Source organism: Rutidosis leptorrhynchoides, chromosome 1, assembly GCF_046630445.1.
Source record: "Rutidosis leptorrhynchoides isolate AG116_Rl617_1_P2 chromosome 1, CSIRO_AGI_Rlap_v1, whole genome shotgun sequence".
In the NCBI taxonomy this organism is placed as follows: Eukaryota; Viridiplantae; Streptophyta; class Magnoliopsida; order Asterales; family Asteraceae; genus Rutidosis; species Rutidosis leptorrhynchoides.
This window is the reverse complement of record NC_092333.1, coordinates 615987628-616008369: the sequence shown is the minus strand read 5'-3', so window position 1 is coordinate 616008369 and position 20742 is coordinate 615987628. Positions and strand designations below refer to the sequence as shown.

The 20742-nt window shown below is 30.5% G+C and overlaps 1 protein-coding gene across 1 annotated transcript; it reads right to left on the bottom strand.

The window, feature by feature from the left end:
- Positions 1–3869: 3869 nt before the first annotated feature.
- LOC139885359 (uncharacterized) lies at positions 3870–6216 on the bottom strand. Its single transcript, XM_071869253.1, has 4 exons — positions 5748–6216; positions 5204–5411; positions 4443–4564; positions 3870–4316 (listed from the first exon to the last, which is right to left on the bottom strand). The coding sequence occupies exons 1-4, from the start codon at positions 6168–6170 to the stop codon at positions 4152–4154; spliced, it is 918 nt and encodes a 305-aa protein (XP_071725354.1). The 5' UTR covers positions 6171–6216; the 3' UTR covers positions 3870–4151.
- Positions 6217–20742: the final 14526 nt, after the last annotated feature.

Here is a 20742-nt window from a genome sequence, read left to right as displayed (position 1 = left end):
GAGAGAAGAAAACGCATACCACCGACGGTGACAATTGATCTACCGATGCTATAACACTGCCAGCCTGTAGAACCAGATGATCAAATTGTGGGCCAGAAGAAAGCTTAAAACTTGGCACATGATCAGCAAGTGTTAGTAAGACTGAATCAAAGGTTTCACAAAAGTTTTGTGTTAAGATGACTGATGAGAAGAAGAACTTAAACGCATAATCAAGATCTACAGTATTAGTATTCCTCATGGGTATGTGAATGCCAACATCTTTAGGATTCCTAGAGCCCGTGGAAAAGTACGGTGGATCCAGACCCTTATAACTATGGTGGTGGGTCCAAACTTGACAAAAAGTTAGGCCCCGATGTACAGTCAGGATCGATATTGCTTTTTGAATTTCAACAAATGCAAGTTTGAGACCATCATTATCCTCATACTTGATATAAACAAAGCAAATATATATTATATGCAAATTAATTAGTAATAAATAAATAATAATAAAAAGTTATAATAATAATTATTTATTTATTTATTTATTATTATAAATATTATTATTATATATACATAAGAAGAAATGGATAGATTTGAGAGAGGAAAACGCATACCAACGGTGACAATTTATCTACCCATGCTTTACTGTCAGCATTCGGACCCAGAGTATCAAATTCTGGAGGAGAACAAAGCTTAAAACTTGGCAAACAAGTGCTGAGTGAATCATATAATTTATTGATTTTTTCGATTTTTTTAAAATAATACAACTCACATAAATACTCAATATCTCCAGTGTAAATATTCCTCATGTCTATGAGATAGGCATAGCACTGATCTGTACCCTTCTTAGTTCCCATTCTAAAGTCAGGACGACCGTTAACACTGTGGGTGGTCCAAACTCGACAACATTTTAGGCCATGATATTTAGTCAGGATCCGCGTTGCTTTTCCAATTTCAGCGATTGCATCTTTGTAGCCATACTGAGACGTAATTAAAACAATTGAAATAATAATAATTAAATAAATAATAATAATAATAATAATAATAATAGCAATAGTAAATAAAGAATAATAATTTGTATTATTATTATTATTTATTTATTTATTTATTATATTAATCATTATTAATTATAATTATAAATTATATACAACATACATATAAGAAGAAACACAGATATATTCGAGAGAGAAGAAAACACATACTGGTGGTGATGACATTTGATGTTTTTCCAATGCTTTAAAAGTGTCAAAATCTAAAACCAGTGACTGAAGACCAATTTGTGCGCCAGAAGAAACCTTGAAACTTGGCAAACATTTCTCTAGGTTTGTAAACAGTGAATCCAAGAAGACAAGAGGTTGGCACATGTTGTCGTCATCTAATTTGAAAATCATACCAAAAACAAAATCCTGTGATCCAATAATCTTAATATTCTTCAAGCAAATGCCAAGACGGATCGATCCTTTTAGCTTCCCTTCTTGAATATATGTGGAGATGGACAAATGTGTTTTGTAAGTTTCAAATGCCTTCTGAGCAAGTACACCAATCCCATAAGCGAGTCCACCAATCCAATCTCGTATAGATTGTCCATATTTCGAAAAGTCTTCATTAGGATCACAAATATACATATCCAATGCGGAATCCCAATTCTCGATCCCATGTGAAGCATAAACGATGGGATCACCACGACAGAAAACTAGGCCATGAGATTTAACCATTATAGAATTTGCTCGAATTACTTCTCTAAATGAGCGTAAGACGTCATTCTGCGCCGATTGCCGTCTCTGTTATTAATAAATAAATAAAAAATATTAGAAATATTTATATATATATTCAACAAATTTCAAATGGAAGTTAAAGGGTTTTTCCTGTTTCAGCATCAACCACAACAAAGTAAAATTACTTTCCATCATCAATTCAAACAATTTTACCTTATTATGTATAAATGTATGTATATGTAATATGTAATATGTATACTAACACAACTATTAACATAAAAATTAACAACAACAAGCTTCATGTATTTTTTTTATTTTATCAACATTCAAATCAAAGTTGTAAAGGATTTTTCCCTACTTCAACCATAAGCACCTAACAGTTTCTTCAGTCAACAACAACAAATGTAGAGGTAATCATGTACAGTAGCAGTATATTGTCGTCCCCAACTAACGCACGCACGCACGCACGCTTGCTTGTAATACATGAAACATGATGATTCAATGTAAAAGTGTTGTAAAGACGAACTGACTAATAATAATAATGATAATCAAAATCATCAAACTAGTCTTAATATCTTAATAATAAACAATAACATAATAATAATGTAGTACAGTAATAAATAAATAAGGGATTTTGATTCGATGAATGGATGGATGGATCTATCTGAGATAGAGAAGAAAACACATACAAATAATTCCTCTTCCTTTAAATTTTGATACACCTTCCCATTCCGCATCTCCATCGTATCGAGTATCGATCGTCTGCTGCCAACAAGAGAAAAAAACCCTAACTTACTTTCAACGATTTATTGATTGATGGCGTAGTAACTAAGATTTCGATTCCATGGATTTAAGAGATACCTTTTTTTCCTTCTTGTAATTATCTGATCTGATGATGAGCCGTCTCCGTAAGATAACAACCCTAACTTCTAATTTGCCCTACCTACAACAAAGTTATGCTTTCTATTTCTGTTGGTAGATATTTTGGCACCAATGTTTTTTTTGTTGGTTTACTCTATTTTAGCCAGTATTTTATTTTTTTTCTTTCTTTTCTTTTTTTCGTTATTTGGGCCTAATTTAATTCCTGTAGTCAGTTAACTTATTATTTTGGCCCAATTTTATTTATACATGGTCTTCGGTGAAAATTGAAAGTTACTCCACCACTAATTACATTCCCGAATGTACATGTACAGAACACAACATTTCAATCTTCAAAATAAAAAAGGACGGAAGAGATATGTCAGCGTTCAAAATCAATCATCGACAGATGGAGTTCCAATATCTAATTGTGATTGTGATCATTGTTTATAGTGAGACTCTAATTGTGATTGAGTTTGACACCATTCTTTCTTTTACCAGTTGAAAACCAGACTTCTTTCGGTGAGGATTTCACATTTAAATCAGAATACTTGATCATTTTATTTGTTTCAGTGTGAACAATTAATAGGATGACGCTAACTCACCAAGTTTAATTTTATAGTGGGTCATTGACATTGTTGGTTATGAAAAAAGAAAGAAAACAAGAATCGCAAAATGCATTGACAAAATGAGAGTGTTGAATTATGGTCCATGGATGTAGTTGTAAAAGTCAACGGGGTTACATGACAATTTACTTTTGGTCAAAGTTATAAATAGGTAGCTGATGGTAAGAAGTTTTGCCTCGTCTTTTGAGAATATTTTAATGTTAGCATGCTAAAGTTATGTACAACGATGTTGCGAGTGGGTCTTTTGAGACTTTTTTAATGTTAGCATGCTAAAGTTTTGTGCAACGATGACCGTGCTAAATTTTTGGGTAGTTAAATAATTGTTGAGTTCAGTTTCTTATAGAGGTTGATTGTTATGTTCATGGATACTTTTAAATGAGTTTTTAGAAAATAGAGTTGCTTTTTTCAATTACCTTTATTAGTAGGTGAACTAATTGTCTATCAAGTTAATAGCTACAAAAACAACTTTTTCTAATAATATATATATATATATATATATATATATATATATATATATATATATATATATATATATATATATATAGGACGCCAAACTGCAATGTATGCTTAGGAGTTAGGAATCAAACAAACATGTAGGTTCCTAAACAAACCTTAAGCAATCCAAAAAAAAAAAAAAAGTTAGTAGTATAAGATGAAAATATAATGACCTGAAATCTCATGAAACAGAGTCAGCAGCAGCTGTTAAAAGCCCCAAGTACAGTAAGTAAGTAAGTAATAATAATAATATTAAACATATCCCTAAATAAATACTCGTAATATAGAAGATTGTGGAGGCATAGGCTGGCCGATATCAAGCTTCATCAGGGGAAATCACAAGTGCAGCGTGGCGTGCTACTCTTGGGTGGAATCCTTGAATTGAGGTGTGACATTGTACAACACGGATTGGAAGTTGAGTGATTTTTTTGCTTTTGCAATGACTAATGCACATCTTCAAGTCTTGATCGCTTTCTAGCTAGATCCATAATGGTCGAGTGAACTGAGATGATGAGTAGTAGGTCAGCCTGTAATCAATATCAATATCATTCTTGGAAGAAACCGGATGAAAAAATTGAGAGAATTCCGTCTTCAGATTTGCAAATTGTACTGAGGCCGAGACGGATGAACACTTAATCATCTTCTGTTATCAAAACAAAGCAAAATATATTATTAGCTGCAAAATAAAAAATAGTTATAATAATCTTAATAATAATAATAATAATTTATTAAGAAGAAATGGATAGATTTGAGAGACGAAAACACATACCACTAACGGTGACAATTGATCTACCGATGCTATAACACTGCCAGCCTGTAGAACCAGATGATCAAATTGTGGGCCAGAAGAAAGCTTAAAACTTGGCACATGATCAGCAAGTGTTAATAAGACTGAATCAAAGGTTTCACAAAAGTTTTGTGTTAAGATGACTGATGAGAAGAAGAACTGAAACGCATAATCAAGATCTACAGTGTTAGTATTCCTAATGGGTATGTGAATGCCAACATCTTTAGGATTCCTAGCGCCCGTGGAAAAGTACGGTGGATCCAGACCCTTATAACTATGGTGGTGGGTCCAAACTTCACAAAAAGTTAGGCCCTGATCTACAGTCACGATCGATATTGCTTTTTGAATTTCAACAAATGCAAGTTTGAGACCATCATTATCCTCATACTTGATATAAACAAAGCAAATATATATTAGATGCAAATTAATTAGTAATAAATAAATAAAATAAAAAAGTTATAATAATTATTATTTATTTATTTATTTATTATTATAAATATTATTATTATTATTATTATTATTATTATTATTATTATTATTATTATTATTATTGTTATTATATATACATAAGAAGAAATGGATAGATTTGAGAGAGGAAAACGCATACCAACGGTGACAATTTATCTACCCATGCTTTACTGTCAGCATTCGGACCCATAGTATCAAATAATTTAAAACCATAGTGCTGAGTGAATCATATAATTCATTGATTTTTTCGATTTTTTTAAAATAATAAAACTCACATGAATACTCAATATCTCCAGTGTAAATATTCCTCATGTTTATGTGATAGGCATAGCACTGATCTGTACCCTTCTTAGTTCCCATTCTAAAGTCAGGACGACCGTTAACACTGCGGGTGGTCCAAACTCGACAACATTTTAGGCCATGATATTTAGTCAGGATCCGTGTTGCTTTTCCAATTTCAGCGATTGCATCTTTGTAGCCATACTGAGACGTAATTAAAATAAGGCAAATATATTAGCTACAAATAATAATAAATAATAAATAGTAATAAATAATAAATAGTTAATAATAATAATTATTATTATATTATTAATAATAATAATAAATAAATAAATAATAAATATAATAATAATAATAATAATAATAGTAATAGTAAATAAAGAGTAATAATTTGTATTATTATTATTATTATTATTATTATTATTATTATTAATTATTATTATTTATTATTTATTATTTATTTATTTATTATATTAATCATTATTAATTATTAATTATATACAACATACATATAAGAAGAAACACCAATAAAACACATACTGGTGGTGATGACAGTTGATGTTTTTCCAATTCTTTTAAAGTGTCAAAATCTAAAACCAGTGACTGAAGATCAATTTGTGCGCCAGAAGAAACCTTGAAACTTGGCAAACATTTCTCTAGGTTTGTAAACAGTGAATCCAAGAAGACAAGAGGTTGGCACATGTTGTCGTCATCTAATTTGGAAATCATATCAAAAACAAAATCCTGTGATCCTTTAATCTTAATATTCTTCAAGCAAATGCCAAGACGGATCGATCCTTTTAGCTTCCCTTGTTGAATATATGTGGAGATGGACAAGTGTGTTTGGTAAGTTTCAAATGCCTTCTGAGCGAGTACACCAATCCCATAAGCGAGTCCACCAATCCAATCTTGTATAGATTGTCCATATTTCGAAAAGTCTTCAGCAGGATCACAAATAAACATATCCAATGGGGAATGCCAATTCTGGATCCCATGTGAAGCATACACGATGGGATTACCACGACATAAAACTAGGCCATGAGTATCAGCCAGCACATCATGTGCTATAATTAGTTCTCTATATGAGCGTAAGACGTCATTCTGCACCGATCGTCGTCTCTGTTATTAAAACAAAAAAAAACAAAATATATATATATATATATATATATATATATATATATATATATATTAGAAATATTTATATATATTCAACAAATTTCAAATGGAAGTTGAGGGTTTTTCCTGTTTCACCATCAACCACAACAAACTAAAATTACTTTCCATCATCAATTCAAACAATTTTACCTTATTATGTATATATGTATGTATATGTAATATGTAATATGTATACTAACACAACTATTAACATAAAAATTAACAAAAACAAGCTTCATGTATTTTTTTTATTTTTTATTTTATCAACATTCAAATCAAAGTTGTAAAGGATTTTTCCCTACTTCAACCATAAGCACCTAACAGTTTCTTCAGTCAACAACAACAAATGTAGAGGTAATCATGTACAGTAGCAGTATATTGTCGTTGCTTGTAATACATGAAACATGATGATTCAATGTAAAAGTGTTGTAAAGACGAACTGACCACCACCACCACCACCACCACCACCACCACCACCACCACCACCACCACCACCACCACCACCACCACCACCACCACCACCACCACCACCACCACCACCACTACTACTACTACTACTAATAATAATAATAATAATAATAATAATAATAATAATAATAATAATCAAAATCATCAAACTAGTCTTAATAATAAACAATAACAAAATAATAATGTACTAGAGTAATAAATAAATAAGGGATTTTGATTCGATGAATGGATGGATGGATCTATCTGAGATAGAGAAGAAAACACATACAAATAATTCCTCCTCCTTTAAATTTTGATACACCTTCCCATTCCGCATCTCCATCGTATCGAGTATCGATCGTCTGCTGCCAACAAAAGAAAACACATACAAATAATTCCTCCTCCTTCAAAATTTGATACACCTTCCCATTCCGCATCTCCATCGTATCGAGTATCGATCGAATCGACTGCTGCCAACAAAAAGAAAACAACCCTACCCTAACTTACTTTCAACGATTTATTGATTGATGGCGTAGTAACTAAGATTTCGATTCCATGGATTTAAGAGATACCTTTTTGGAACGAATGTTTTTTGTTTATTACTCTATTTTAGCCCAAAGTAAAAGTATTCTATTCTTTTTTGTTACTTGGGCCTAATTTAATTTTTGTAGTCAGTAAAGTTATTATTTTGGCCCAATTTTGTTTATACACAGTCTTCGGTGAAAATTGAAAGTTACTCCATATAATATAACTAGATTTATCGAGCCCGTGCGTTGCACGGGGACTCTTACGAAAACATTATATAGTACATTGCCAACGTATATTCAATATCGATATTATACGATCCTTTGTCATAAATTTTGTTGTGTGTTGAAGTTGTATAATAAAAATAATACACATCATCAAAAAGTTGATAATATGTGTTAATAAATTTATTCATATCAAAAGTGTAATATATTTATTGTTGACATTTTGAAAAAGATAAAAAGAACGCTCTTTATAGCGGTAATTGAATAAATATTTTATGCCAGGTTTTAAACGATTTTCTTTTCAGTTCAAAATAAATTTAAATTTGCATCAACCATTTGAGATTATCTCCTTATGTATAACCTGATCCCACAACTATGAACAAAATCAATATCTTTTAACAAATCCTCGGCCGATGTCTCGTGTATACTTAATATTTTATGGTATTTTTGATAGCCCAAAATTCGATTGGGTTTAAATAATCACCACAAAGTATACCTAAATTAAACATACTCATTAAGTATTGACAGTCAAACTAAAGGAAATCATATTTCATACATTGTACTAAAGGGCAGGAAACCAAACATATATTACCCGCCAATACGTCTACATCCCTCCCATCACCTGCAATCGAATTGTACACAGGTTTTAAGACTTGTGTGCAGCATACAGTTTGACACATTTAAATACCCTTTTTACCATTAACATTAAACCAACTTCTATGTTTATCGAAGCAGCATAATTTTCAACCCGCCCATGTCACCACTCTTCAACAAAAAGAAGATGTGCAGCATTCATTCAATATCATCATTCGCAAATCATGATAAACTTATTAGACAACTGAACAAATGATTAAAAAAAAAACACACACTAAGTTCACATTTGTTGTTATACAAGATGTAGTTCAAATTAAAAAAGACAACTAATAAGTTGCTCACATAATAATGATTTGGTGGCGAAATGGGTGGATCATCCTACATAACATGTTAAAATAAGTTAAAGACAAGACACAAATAACATAGTTGATTCAAATGTTGGTGTGTGAGAAATAACTTATCTTTTTATTGATAATAATACACCCGTGAGAAGTTCAAATATATCTGAAGATGCCATGGTAAAACCAACTATACCTCCACCTCTGCCAATCATTAAAAAAATATAAGAAGAAAACACAGCTTCTAAGGATAACTAAAAAATAACACTATGTCTATATGTACATAAATTCTACCTGTTTGATGATACGAAGGAATAAAAAAAGTAGATGTGTATTTAATAAAGATAATGGATTCGAAATGATGTAAAGGTAGCAAAAACAAACCAGATTGTGTTCAAAATACTTGCAAATGATATATCAGTTTCTTAAGCATACAAATACAACGATTTATGTGCTTAAAATCATTATGGTCACTTTGGTCACTCTGTCATTTATCTTTATGAAAAATAAAGGAAATTTGTTCCATTCTCAATCAAATGTGCCAAAATTGCCACTTAAGAATGAAGAGACATTTTGATCTCACCTAACTTTTCTTTGCTGGGATTGTGGTGTTCATACTATCGAGCTTAGAGAAGAAACCGCCAAGTGTCTCTTGAACCTGACTGATATTATATATACGACTTCCTAAAGTGTTTCAAATGAGGTTTTTGCAATTGTGTATAACACAATAAAATATCAACATTTTGAACTTGTTTGTTAGCTGACATGGCAGACCTGTAACCTGAGACCTTTCCCGACCAAACCAACCAAAGACATGTGCCATTATCATTTAACTAACAACACAATTTGACATTAAGCCGTTTAACCCATTTACCCATCAGAATAACCAAACAATTACCTTTAAATCACTGTCTCTATACCATTATTGCCCATTAAAATGTTGATGTGTAGCGCCTCCCTAAAACACAAGCAAATAGATAGTTAGGATGTCAATAACGGCTCCCTAAAACCCATTTACCCATCAGAGCTTTCATTATTTTCATATATCCACATGTTAGTACTGTTTTTTGCATGTATTCGAATTATGGAGCATCCATGTATAAAACCATTTCGGTTTAAAAGCCAAAAACCATGTCATATAAAAACCAGTCAGATCATAGAAAGAAGATTCAACGATAAAAATCATATGTAAATCAATCTTCCAATCTTAATCATATATCTCCACCCATAAATCAATTGATATCGTCATATATACAATATTCAGTCAATCAAAATAGCCCCTCTATAAAACTAAATTCTAAACCTAAAAAAGAACATTCAACCATAAAAAACAAACCTGATCATAATGATTAGTTTTAATATTAAGGTTGGTTTTGGTATCTAATATTTATATCATACAATTTTTCATGATGAATTAATCGTTATAAACTTAGTTATGAGTTTATAACTTTAACATGTAAACTTAGTTATAAGCCATAATGAACAAATTATAAACTTACAATTATTATGATTTGAGACAAAGCAAAGCACCAAAATGATTTGGGAAACTTCTTGAAAGAGTCACATGAAGATTGAGACGGTTGGCATGTCAAAAGTTGATTTATGGGTTTAAATTTTTAGTAGGGATAACTACCATAATTTTTCCATACATTTCACCAGTTGATTAAAGATTGAGCCGCTTGTTAAATCAATAGAATTTACAAATAAGAAAATAAAAAATAAATTAAAAGAATTCAACTTTAATAAATCTTCTCAACTTTTCATGATCTTAATACTTCAAAATTCTAATGACAAAACCCAACAGTCACCCTTTCAAGATAAAATGTTAATAAAAAGCTAAGCTACTCAAACTACTTTCTATAGTTTCATATCTGAAAGTAACAAAACAACCTAAAATGGAGCTTATGCATGTACACTTAGAAGACCATCAAAGGTAAAACAGAACCCAAATATGAGTAAAAAACGTAATTTCAAAGATTATCACGGCTCAAATAAATGAACATTAAGCTTACCAACAGTAACATGGCATCGTGGTAAATTGTTCACAAATATTGTACAACACATTGAGCAATAGTAACGAACTATAGAATATTATAGTATAACATGGGAAATACCTGACATTGTGATCATTAGATAGTTATGCTAGACATAGGAGTGAGGCAAAGTGTCTTTTATATCCGTACACGAATCACATAAAAGCATCGTCTTCCCACTACCCAATTCAGGGATAGATGTCATTTCTGGATGGGAATGTCTTCACACAATTGGCTGACCACTTTGTTTTCAGCTTCAATTGTTTGGGATACGTTCACTACCAATCTGAACACATAATAGAACATTCAGTTAACAAAATCTGATAATACAATCGACACAAACCATCTTGCCCTATTAATATACAGTTTATGGATAATAATAAAATATATCTCCTTCCATATAAATCATAAATGGAACAATGCAGTTGGTTAGGTAGAGAAAATGATGAACATAGAGTTAATAACGTACACTGTAAGAGATGACTGATTATAAACTCATAGTTGGTTGAAACAAATAAATACCATCAGCTATTATCACATCAATATACCAAACAAACACTAAATGTAAAAAATCCATTAAGTAACTGTTTAAAAAACTTGAACTTGAAAATCAAACAGTTAGATCATACAGTATGTTATTCAACCAACTCAGGTCTCATCACTCCCATTGATGCCACACATACATTTTTATGGCTGTTAGATATGCATCCCCCATACCTTTTACAGTCTTCAAAATATTAATTAGGCCTGTTTCATGATGACTCATGAATTTACGGATCACCTATTGCTTGGTAATAACATCATTAAAGGTAGACAACGTAAAGGTTGGGAGAAACTGAAAATGAAATAAAAAATGCTTTTTATCAATAAGTTATTGTGTAAATATTTTTGGCATATAGTAAAGAAATTTAACCTTTAATCTCTTCTTCATAAATGGACCATCTTGTTCAAAAGTCAAACCTCTCCAATCCGTAGTCCATGACATTTGCATCATACAATTTAGCTACAAATACTTACAAATGCCAGATAACTATTTCCGAATAATAATGGCCCATTTTACTTATCTAGGTGCCAATTTGGGTCATTAACGTGGTCATTAAGAGACTATAATCAATTTAATAAAAGCCTTGATTACTCACCTGAGTATATAAACAAACATTAAGTCATTAACATGGTTCATATACAAATTACATACTCTAACATAGTAGCATACACAAATTACTCACCTTAACACATACAAATTTTACTAATATTAAGCCTTGATCATCAAGTGATCCACTTGGAGAAACTGGATACTTATATTAGCCTGAAAAACATTCATTATTATCAATAACACAACGTAATGAAAGATTAAACATGTACAAAACAAATTTGAATACTAACTGAACATAAATTAAAATAGGGAAAACTTACAGTCCTCCATCTTTCACATCTATGTTTCTATCTTAACTCATTACTCTAATACCAAAACAACATCAATTATCATCAGTTCAATATATAAAAGAAATAATACCCAGTTTACACGGTCTCACTATTCTTTGCTATTCATACTATTTTTTACATAGAACTGCTACTATCAAAATCAAATTCCCTGATACATAGTCTTTGTATGTTTACTTCTTTATTACAGCTTATAAAAGTGATACGTTTCTAGTAGTATACCACACAGGAGAGTTTTTAATGAAACTCCCAAACTCAAAGTCCAAAAAACTAATCTAATAATTGTCCTCATATTTAGATTCCAAACCTTTTGATTTAATTGTTTATGGCAAGCCTGTAACGGAAGAGATCAATTTGAAAATCGTAAGAAATTACATTAAATCAAATTTAAAGAAAATGAAGAAAACACAATAGTATGAAAAAATAGAACCTGTATTAAAAATCAATGCATTATCAAAATACGGTTTAATGAGGTAATACTTACATTCACAATTAGCATATTTGGTAATGGTAGATGAAAAAAATAAATAAATTGATGTTTCACTAAATTATGAACGTAATCTAAATCAGTTTAACGTGTGTATTTATAAAATTAATTTACTCATTATTATAGAAATTAAAACCCAAGATCAATTTTACGGAATATTTAATAAATTAACAAACAAACTACAAACCTGATGGAGATTGAGAACAACATGAAGAAAAATATAGTACACATATGATCTAGGCTTCAATTCGATTTGAAAACCCTAATCCGGTTTCTTGTTGTCGACCCACGCGGTGACTGTTCCGATCTTTGTCAATTCTTAGAACCCTATTCAGAGTAGAATGAAGATGATAACAAACAAATAAAAAACTTATAAATTGAGCGGACTACCTTGGATACAGATTGGCGAAATCGTTAATTAACTGTTGCTAAAACCCTAAACCTTTTTGAAGGAATCGTGAAGAAGGAGAGAAATTACACTGACCATTTGATGTTGCGAACCCTAATCGCCGAACATGGGTACTGGATTGGATGAAGAACAGTTTTAGGGTTTTTGATTTTGATAATAACGATTGTGTTAGTATTCTGTCAAATTAGATTTAATTGATGAAAGATGAAAATGATTTTGACAAAGTAATAATGTGAGATGATTGTGACTGCTGAAATTATGAGTTTTGAATTCAAATTTGATCCAGGCAGGATGTCAGATCATCACGGAAAAAAAAACTGACCAATGATGATAATACATGTAGGATGACACGTGGACTCGAAGAAGGAGGAGGTGACACATAGGATTCAATCTCTTGATTTATAATATTGTATAGATATAGACTAGAAAAATTTTTATCACGCGTTGCGGCGGAACATTCTAATATCTTTTATAAAACTGATGTTGATCGATAACTGAGAAAGAAAAATTACTACCAAAAAGAAAAAAAGGGGCCAAAAGGATTCAAACTCAGGTCGTTTCCCTTACATGTAATGTTTATAAGCTTTATGCTTCTATTGAATGTACCTTTGTAATCATTAACGCGCTTCGCTGTGTCATTTCGTTTTTTTTTTCGATTCCAGGTTATTTTTGTTGTTTATTACAGTCAATAGATAGTTGATTCAGAAATTTGTTACTGTCATGACCCGGAAAATTTCGACTAATTTTGAACCAAACTTACGATACGATTTTATAATTTTGACATGATAAGCAAAGTCAGTTAGGTTGAGTCTCAAAAATTTTGAACTGTTTCATATGTTCAATTGACCTTCGACCATTCCCGACGATTCACGAACAACTATTTGTAAATAGATATGTATATATATATATATATATATATATATATATATATATATATATATATATATATATATATATGTATATATATATATATATATAATAATTAAAAATATAATTTGAAATATTATATGTTGTTGATAATAAAATTTATTTATGCAAAATAAAATAAAAATATGATATTATGATAATTATTATTTAAAACATATCTATATATAAAAATAAAGTATGTTAAATATATATTTTGTGATTTCGAATCTAAACAACAGTAATACTCAATTTCCATTCGATGGATATTAAACAAGTTAAAAATAAATTCATGTGATTTTAAGATAAACGATGATCCGAAAATGAGTGATACAAATTATAGGCTTATTAGAAATTAGGAACTATTTGTTAAGTTTTAAAATTTTGTATATTTTATCTGGGATCGGGAGTGGACAGTGAGTTAATTTTTGTTTAATAATTTTAAATAGTTAATGATCGAATTTTATACCATAATGACCAAAATAACAAAATATAGTTAATTTAAAAATATGAGATTTTTCAGAATACTTTTAGTCCGCCACTGATTTATCAACGAAGCACTAATTTCAGTCCGTAAATGAAATAGTAGACGACGGCTAACAAATTACACGTTTTATATTTAAATTATATTATATTATATTATATACCACTGTGCCTAATTGAATTATTCGCGAGATTACTGTGCAAATTGATTGATACGCTTTTGTTTGCAATCTATATTAAATTAGTATTATTATTTATTGAATACGGTTATATATCTATATATTGAGATGGAGAGAAAGCATGAACCATCTATCTATCTTCTCATCTGTGTAATCAAAATACCACAGACCATCCCTCACTCTTTGATTGAGCCACCATCTTCTCCATTTCACACAACCACACATACACTAGCACCATTCTGTAACCATCATCCGCCATCAACTTCCATATCTCTTGTCACCTTCAACCTTTATCCGGCAACCAAACACCACTTCAAGGCCACCACAGCTCAACCACTTAAAAACCGCCACCACTTGCGTTGATTATTTCTCTGTTTCTTTTTCTTTTTGTCGATCACCAATATCAACTATGAACTATACCCATGAAATATCATCAATCTACTGCTTATACTACGTGTTCATGTTCGATCACCCCAAAGACGGTTCCGACCCACAACACCAACAATATCTTCGATGACCACCATATCACCATCTTCCACAAACACACCACCATCTTCATAAAACACGAGCCATAATGAGACCACCACCACTTCATCATAACCATCACCACCTTACCTTGATCAACCTCCACCATAGAACTCCACCACCTCCGATAACCACCAATTTCTCTCTCTCATATCCTGCTGCGTTTTTTTCTACGAACCCAGACCGAAACCATCACATGATCATCACCGTTAACTACAACCGTCGGCCAACTTCACCATGATCACCACATTTTCACCACCCCTTCATCTTCTTTTAACCGCCACCCTCACTTCAACCTCACCATCTCATATTTAAAACTCGATCACCACCTATCAATATTAAGACACCCATTAAACCATTACTTCAACTCAAACGTTTCTATTTTTGCTCGTTGATTTCCAGACCCAAACATCATCGTTTGATTGCTACTGCCATGTTCCTGTTTACTAATCCAGGGACGAAATAGGTAATGAAGACGATGAAAAAGATTGAATATGTTTGCAGTTTAATGTTTTGGTCAACTTGATGTATTAAAGTTTTATATACCGCCAATTGGTTAGACAAGTGGGATTAATTACTACATAATGGCCGACCAAGAAATTGGATTATATTAAACTTTTTATATGATGATGACAGGCCTGCGGTTTTCTTTTTTTTTCTTTTGTGCTGTTCGATATACACAAAACACACACCACCGAGTTTTTTTTTTTTTTACGAAACCATAATATGATGAAGATGAAGTGAAGATATTCGCTGTTAAGGATGATGAGGAGACGAGGTGTTATGATATAAAGAATATGATGTTAGATGATAATGTATGATGATGATAATGGTTACGGTTTGTATGATGATGATGAAATCAAAGATGATGATGGTTGCGTTTATGAGGGTGACGATTAGTAAGAAAAGATGATTAGATTATGATTATGTTAACGTCGTGATGTTCAATGATGATAACGCTGATGAATTGAAGATGATCACGATGTTGTGATTATGATGATGTTATGTTGATGATATTCATGATGAAATCTATGATGATGTTGATGGTGAGATGATGTCGAGGTTAATGATACGTATTAATGGTGTTGACGATGTTAATATGTGATGAGGAGACAAATGATAATGATAATGATAATGATACATGAAAATGATGATGATGATGATGATGATGGTGGTATATATTTTTACCATTATTATGATTCTTATTATTATTATTATTATTATTATTATTATTATTATTATTATTATTATTATTATTATTATTATTATTATTATTATTATTATTATTATTATTATTATTTTATCATAATTATTATTAATATTATTATTTTTATTATGATTATGAATCGAGTATGATGATGACGATAATGAAGATCATGATGATCATGGACGACGGTGATGATGAATGACGATTATTATCGATGACGTTTAGGAGGGTATAACTCTCATTATCATAAAATTTTATTATTGTTTATTATCATTATTATTATTATTAACATAATTGTTATTATTATTATTATTATTATTATTATTACTAATATAAATAATATTATTGTTATTATTATTATTATTATTATTATTATTATTATTATTATTATTATTATTATTATTATTATTATTATTACTACTAATACAAGTATTAAGTGTCATTTATTATTATTATTATGATTAGGGTTACAATTATTATTATTATTATTATTATTATTATTATTATTATTATTATTATTATTATTATTATTATTATTATTATTAAGTATTAAGTATTATTATCTTTATTATTATTATTATTATTATTATTATATTATTATTATTAATAACATTATTATTATCATTATTAGTAATATTATTATCATAACTAGTAAAATTATCATCTTCATTAAAATTATCATTTTTATCACTAAAACTATTATTATTATTATTATTATTATTATTATTATTATTATTATTATTATTATTATTATTATTATTATTATTATTATCATTATGATTGAAACTGTCATTATTATTATTATTATCATTATTATTATTTTTATGACAAATAAATATTATGTATATAAAAATGTACTTATATTAATACTACATATAATTATATATTGAACATACTAGCATTTTTTTATTATATATTACATATAATAAATTATTGATTTTTGATAAAATACTTATTATATATATATATACATATACATATATACATATATACATATATATATATACATACATACATATATATATATACATATATATATATATATATATATATATATATATATATATATATATATATAATCATGTGTATAAACATTAATTACTTTAAATATGTATACAAAATAAATATAGATAACATATAATTTAAGATATAAAATATACATAGAATATATATGTTAATTAGGGTTATTATAAATTCCATATAACTACAACACTTAATATTATAAGATTAATAAATGAAAGTACTTGATTACAATTATATGTGTTAATATATATACTTGATATAGGTTAGTGAATCCGAGGCCAACCCTGCGTTGTTCTGTTCCGTCGTATGCATATTTTACTACAAAATATCGTATAGTGAGTTTTATTTGCTCCCTTTTTAAATGCTTTTGCAATATATATTTTTAGAACTGAGAATACATGCGCTGCTTTTATAAATGCTTTACGAAATAGACACAAGTGATCGAAACTACATTTTATGGTTGGATTATCGAACCAAATATGCCCCTTTTTAGCTTGGTAGCCTAAGAATTGGTGTTTATGATAATTGCCACCAATTGACGCGAATCCTAAAGATAGATCTATTTGGCCCAACAAGCCAAATCCGAGTTACGGATGCTTTAGTACTTTGATTTATCATGTCCGATGAGAGTCCCAGAATGATGGGGATATTCTATATGCATCCTGTTAAGTTCGGTTACCAGGTGTTCAATCCATATGAATGAATTTTAAACGCTTGCGAGTGTATGATTATTGAAAAAATGAAATCTTGTGGCTTATTAAAATTATGGAAATGATTGATTACGATAAACATATGACTCACCAAACTTTTGGTTGACAATTTTAAGCATGTTTATTCTCAGGTATGAAAGAAATCTTCCGCTGTGCATTTGCTCATATTACATGAAGTCGTTCATGGCATATTTAGGACAACACCTCGCAATGGGACCAAATGTTGATGACTTCTTCTGGATGGATTAGGACGGGTCTCTACAGTTACAACCTAATTAGTTACTACTATGAGTTGAGTAACTTACTAAATTACAACATAATAAAGGTCCATAAAAGGATAGATAACACGATTTAAGTTGGGTTACCAGTTGCTCACATGATAGATGTAATAATGTTTTTAATACATTTCTCAATATTAAATCTTGTGGTCTAATTATATTCAAGTTGTTATATTAAACTTATATCTCACCAACATTTGTATGTTTACAGTTTACTCGCATGTTTTATTCTCGGGTACTTAAGTGATTAATTATGTGTTTCCGCTGCCTAGAGAGTCTGCATAATGTGTCACAGATTTTATTTAAACATTTATCAATATTGCATTCAATTTTCACACACACCTTATTTATTATGTTTGTTGGATGACATCTTGAGTCGATATTTATAGCATTTGGTTTGTCTTTAAACTTACAAATGTTTGGTTTTCCTTTTTGGAAAATCTCTTTTTAATAAATGAATGCAATGTTTGTTTAAAAATATTCATATAGTGTCTTCGATTAAGGTTTCGGGACCGAAATAACGTTGGTTGTCCGGAGGTTCTCTGACGGGGCGTTAAATCTCACGATTTATCTATTTGGCACGCTTACATTGGACCCGCTGGTTCAAACAATGACATAAACGTGCTTAATCAATCGGATTTGTTTAACGAGTTACTTCAAAACACAACTGCATCGTGTAATTTTTCGGTTAGTGTGTGTAACTTCAGTATGGGTTACTATTTAACCAATGAGATATATCCAGATTGTAACACCCCGTTTTTCCGTAATATGTTGCTTGTGGTGGTGTTTAAGTTCCTAGATTCGAAGTTGGGTTTGTAAACGTTAAAACTTGGACGTCATTTAAGTTACATGGTATGAAAACGTATCTTTTGACCTCAAATAAATTTTGATTTAGTGTTTTAGAACTTTACCATTAGAAAGTACCCCTTGAGAGGTTTCCAACGATATTTAATTCATCAAAAACGGAGTTACGGTCTAAAAGTTACGACCAAAACAAGTTCAAAAACCGGAAAAAAAAAAATGTGCCAGGCGCAAATTGCGGGTGCCAGGCGCAATTTGCGGCTGGATGGGGTTCAAAAATCCATTCAGGACCCAAATAGGCGCCTTTTTGCGGCTGAGTTTGCGGCCCGGCCACAATTTGCGGCCATCTGGCGTAATTTGCGGTTAGAACGTGTTTTTGGTGATTTTCTTGATATTTTGAGTTTTAATGAGGGGTATTTGAGTCTTTCACTTTGCGAACGGTTTGAGACCATAAAATCTTATCCAAAGCTTATCATTAACTCATTTATCACTCTTTCACCTACACACTTAAATTCTAGAGAGAGAGTTAGAGTTTTAGAGAGAGAGAGAGAGAGAGAGAGCTCATTTTGGGGAAGACGGAGACCAAATATTTCCCGAGTCCAAGTTTTAAAGTTGTTCCCTACATTTCTAGCTACGTTTTGGTGGTAGTGGTAAGTTTTAACTCCGATTTTCGAGTTCAATTTGATTTATAGCTAGGGTTTGTTCATGTGTAGTTTGTAAGACCCATTTTAGTGTTAAAGGGATGAATTTGGGTAAACTTGATGTATGAAAACCCTAAGTTTTGTAATCTAGGATTTAGTCATGTGATTTGGTGTTTGTAGAATTAAATGTGTTGTTGAATCACTAACACACTTATGTGTTAGTGAAAGATTACTAATGGATTCAAGTTTGACCAAATTGTGGGTCTTGACTTTAAAATGGGTCAAATGGGTAATGGTTGACCTAGTTGGGCAAGATGGGTATGGAAATACCCCAAATTTGTGTTAGTTGGTGTAATTGGACTTTAATCACTAGCTTTTAGTGATTAATGATAGTCTTGACTTTGGATGGGCGGTTTTTGTGCAAATGGGCCATTTAATGCAATTGGGTCATTAAATGCACAAGAGTTAAGTGTTGGTGTCTAGTTCAACTAGTTTGTATGTTGATTGTGTACCTAATGTATTAGGTACTTTGCCTTGAAGCTTGCGGAGTTGTATAATCATCACCTAGGCGTTAAGGTGAGTGGAATAATTATGCATGTATGTATATAATGTATCTATTTGCATGCTACGGCATGATCTGAAATGTCCCGTTCTTATTGATTAAAAATGTTCCATATTAATTGATTTCGTTGCGAGGTTTTGACCTCTATATGAGACGTTTTTCAAAGACTGCATTCATTTTTAAAACAAACCATAACCTTTATTTCATAGATAAAGGTTTTAAAAAGCTTTACGTAGATTATCAAATAATGATAATCTAAAATATCCTGTTTACACACGACCATTACATAATGGTTTACAATACAAATATGTTACAACAAAATAAGTTTCTTGAATGCAGTTTTTACACAATATCATACAAGCATGGACTCCAAATCTCGTCCTTATTTAAGTATGCGACAGCGGAAGCTCTTAATAATCACCTGAGAATAAACATGCTTAAAACGTCAACAAAAATGTTGGTGAGTTATAGGTTTAACCTATATATATCAAATCATAATAATAGACCACAAGATTTCATATTTCAATACACATCCCATACATAGAGATAAAAATCATTCATATGGTGAACA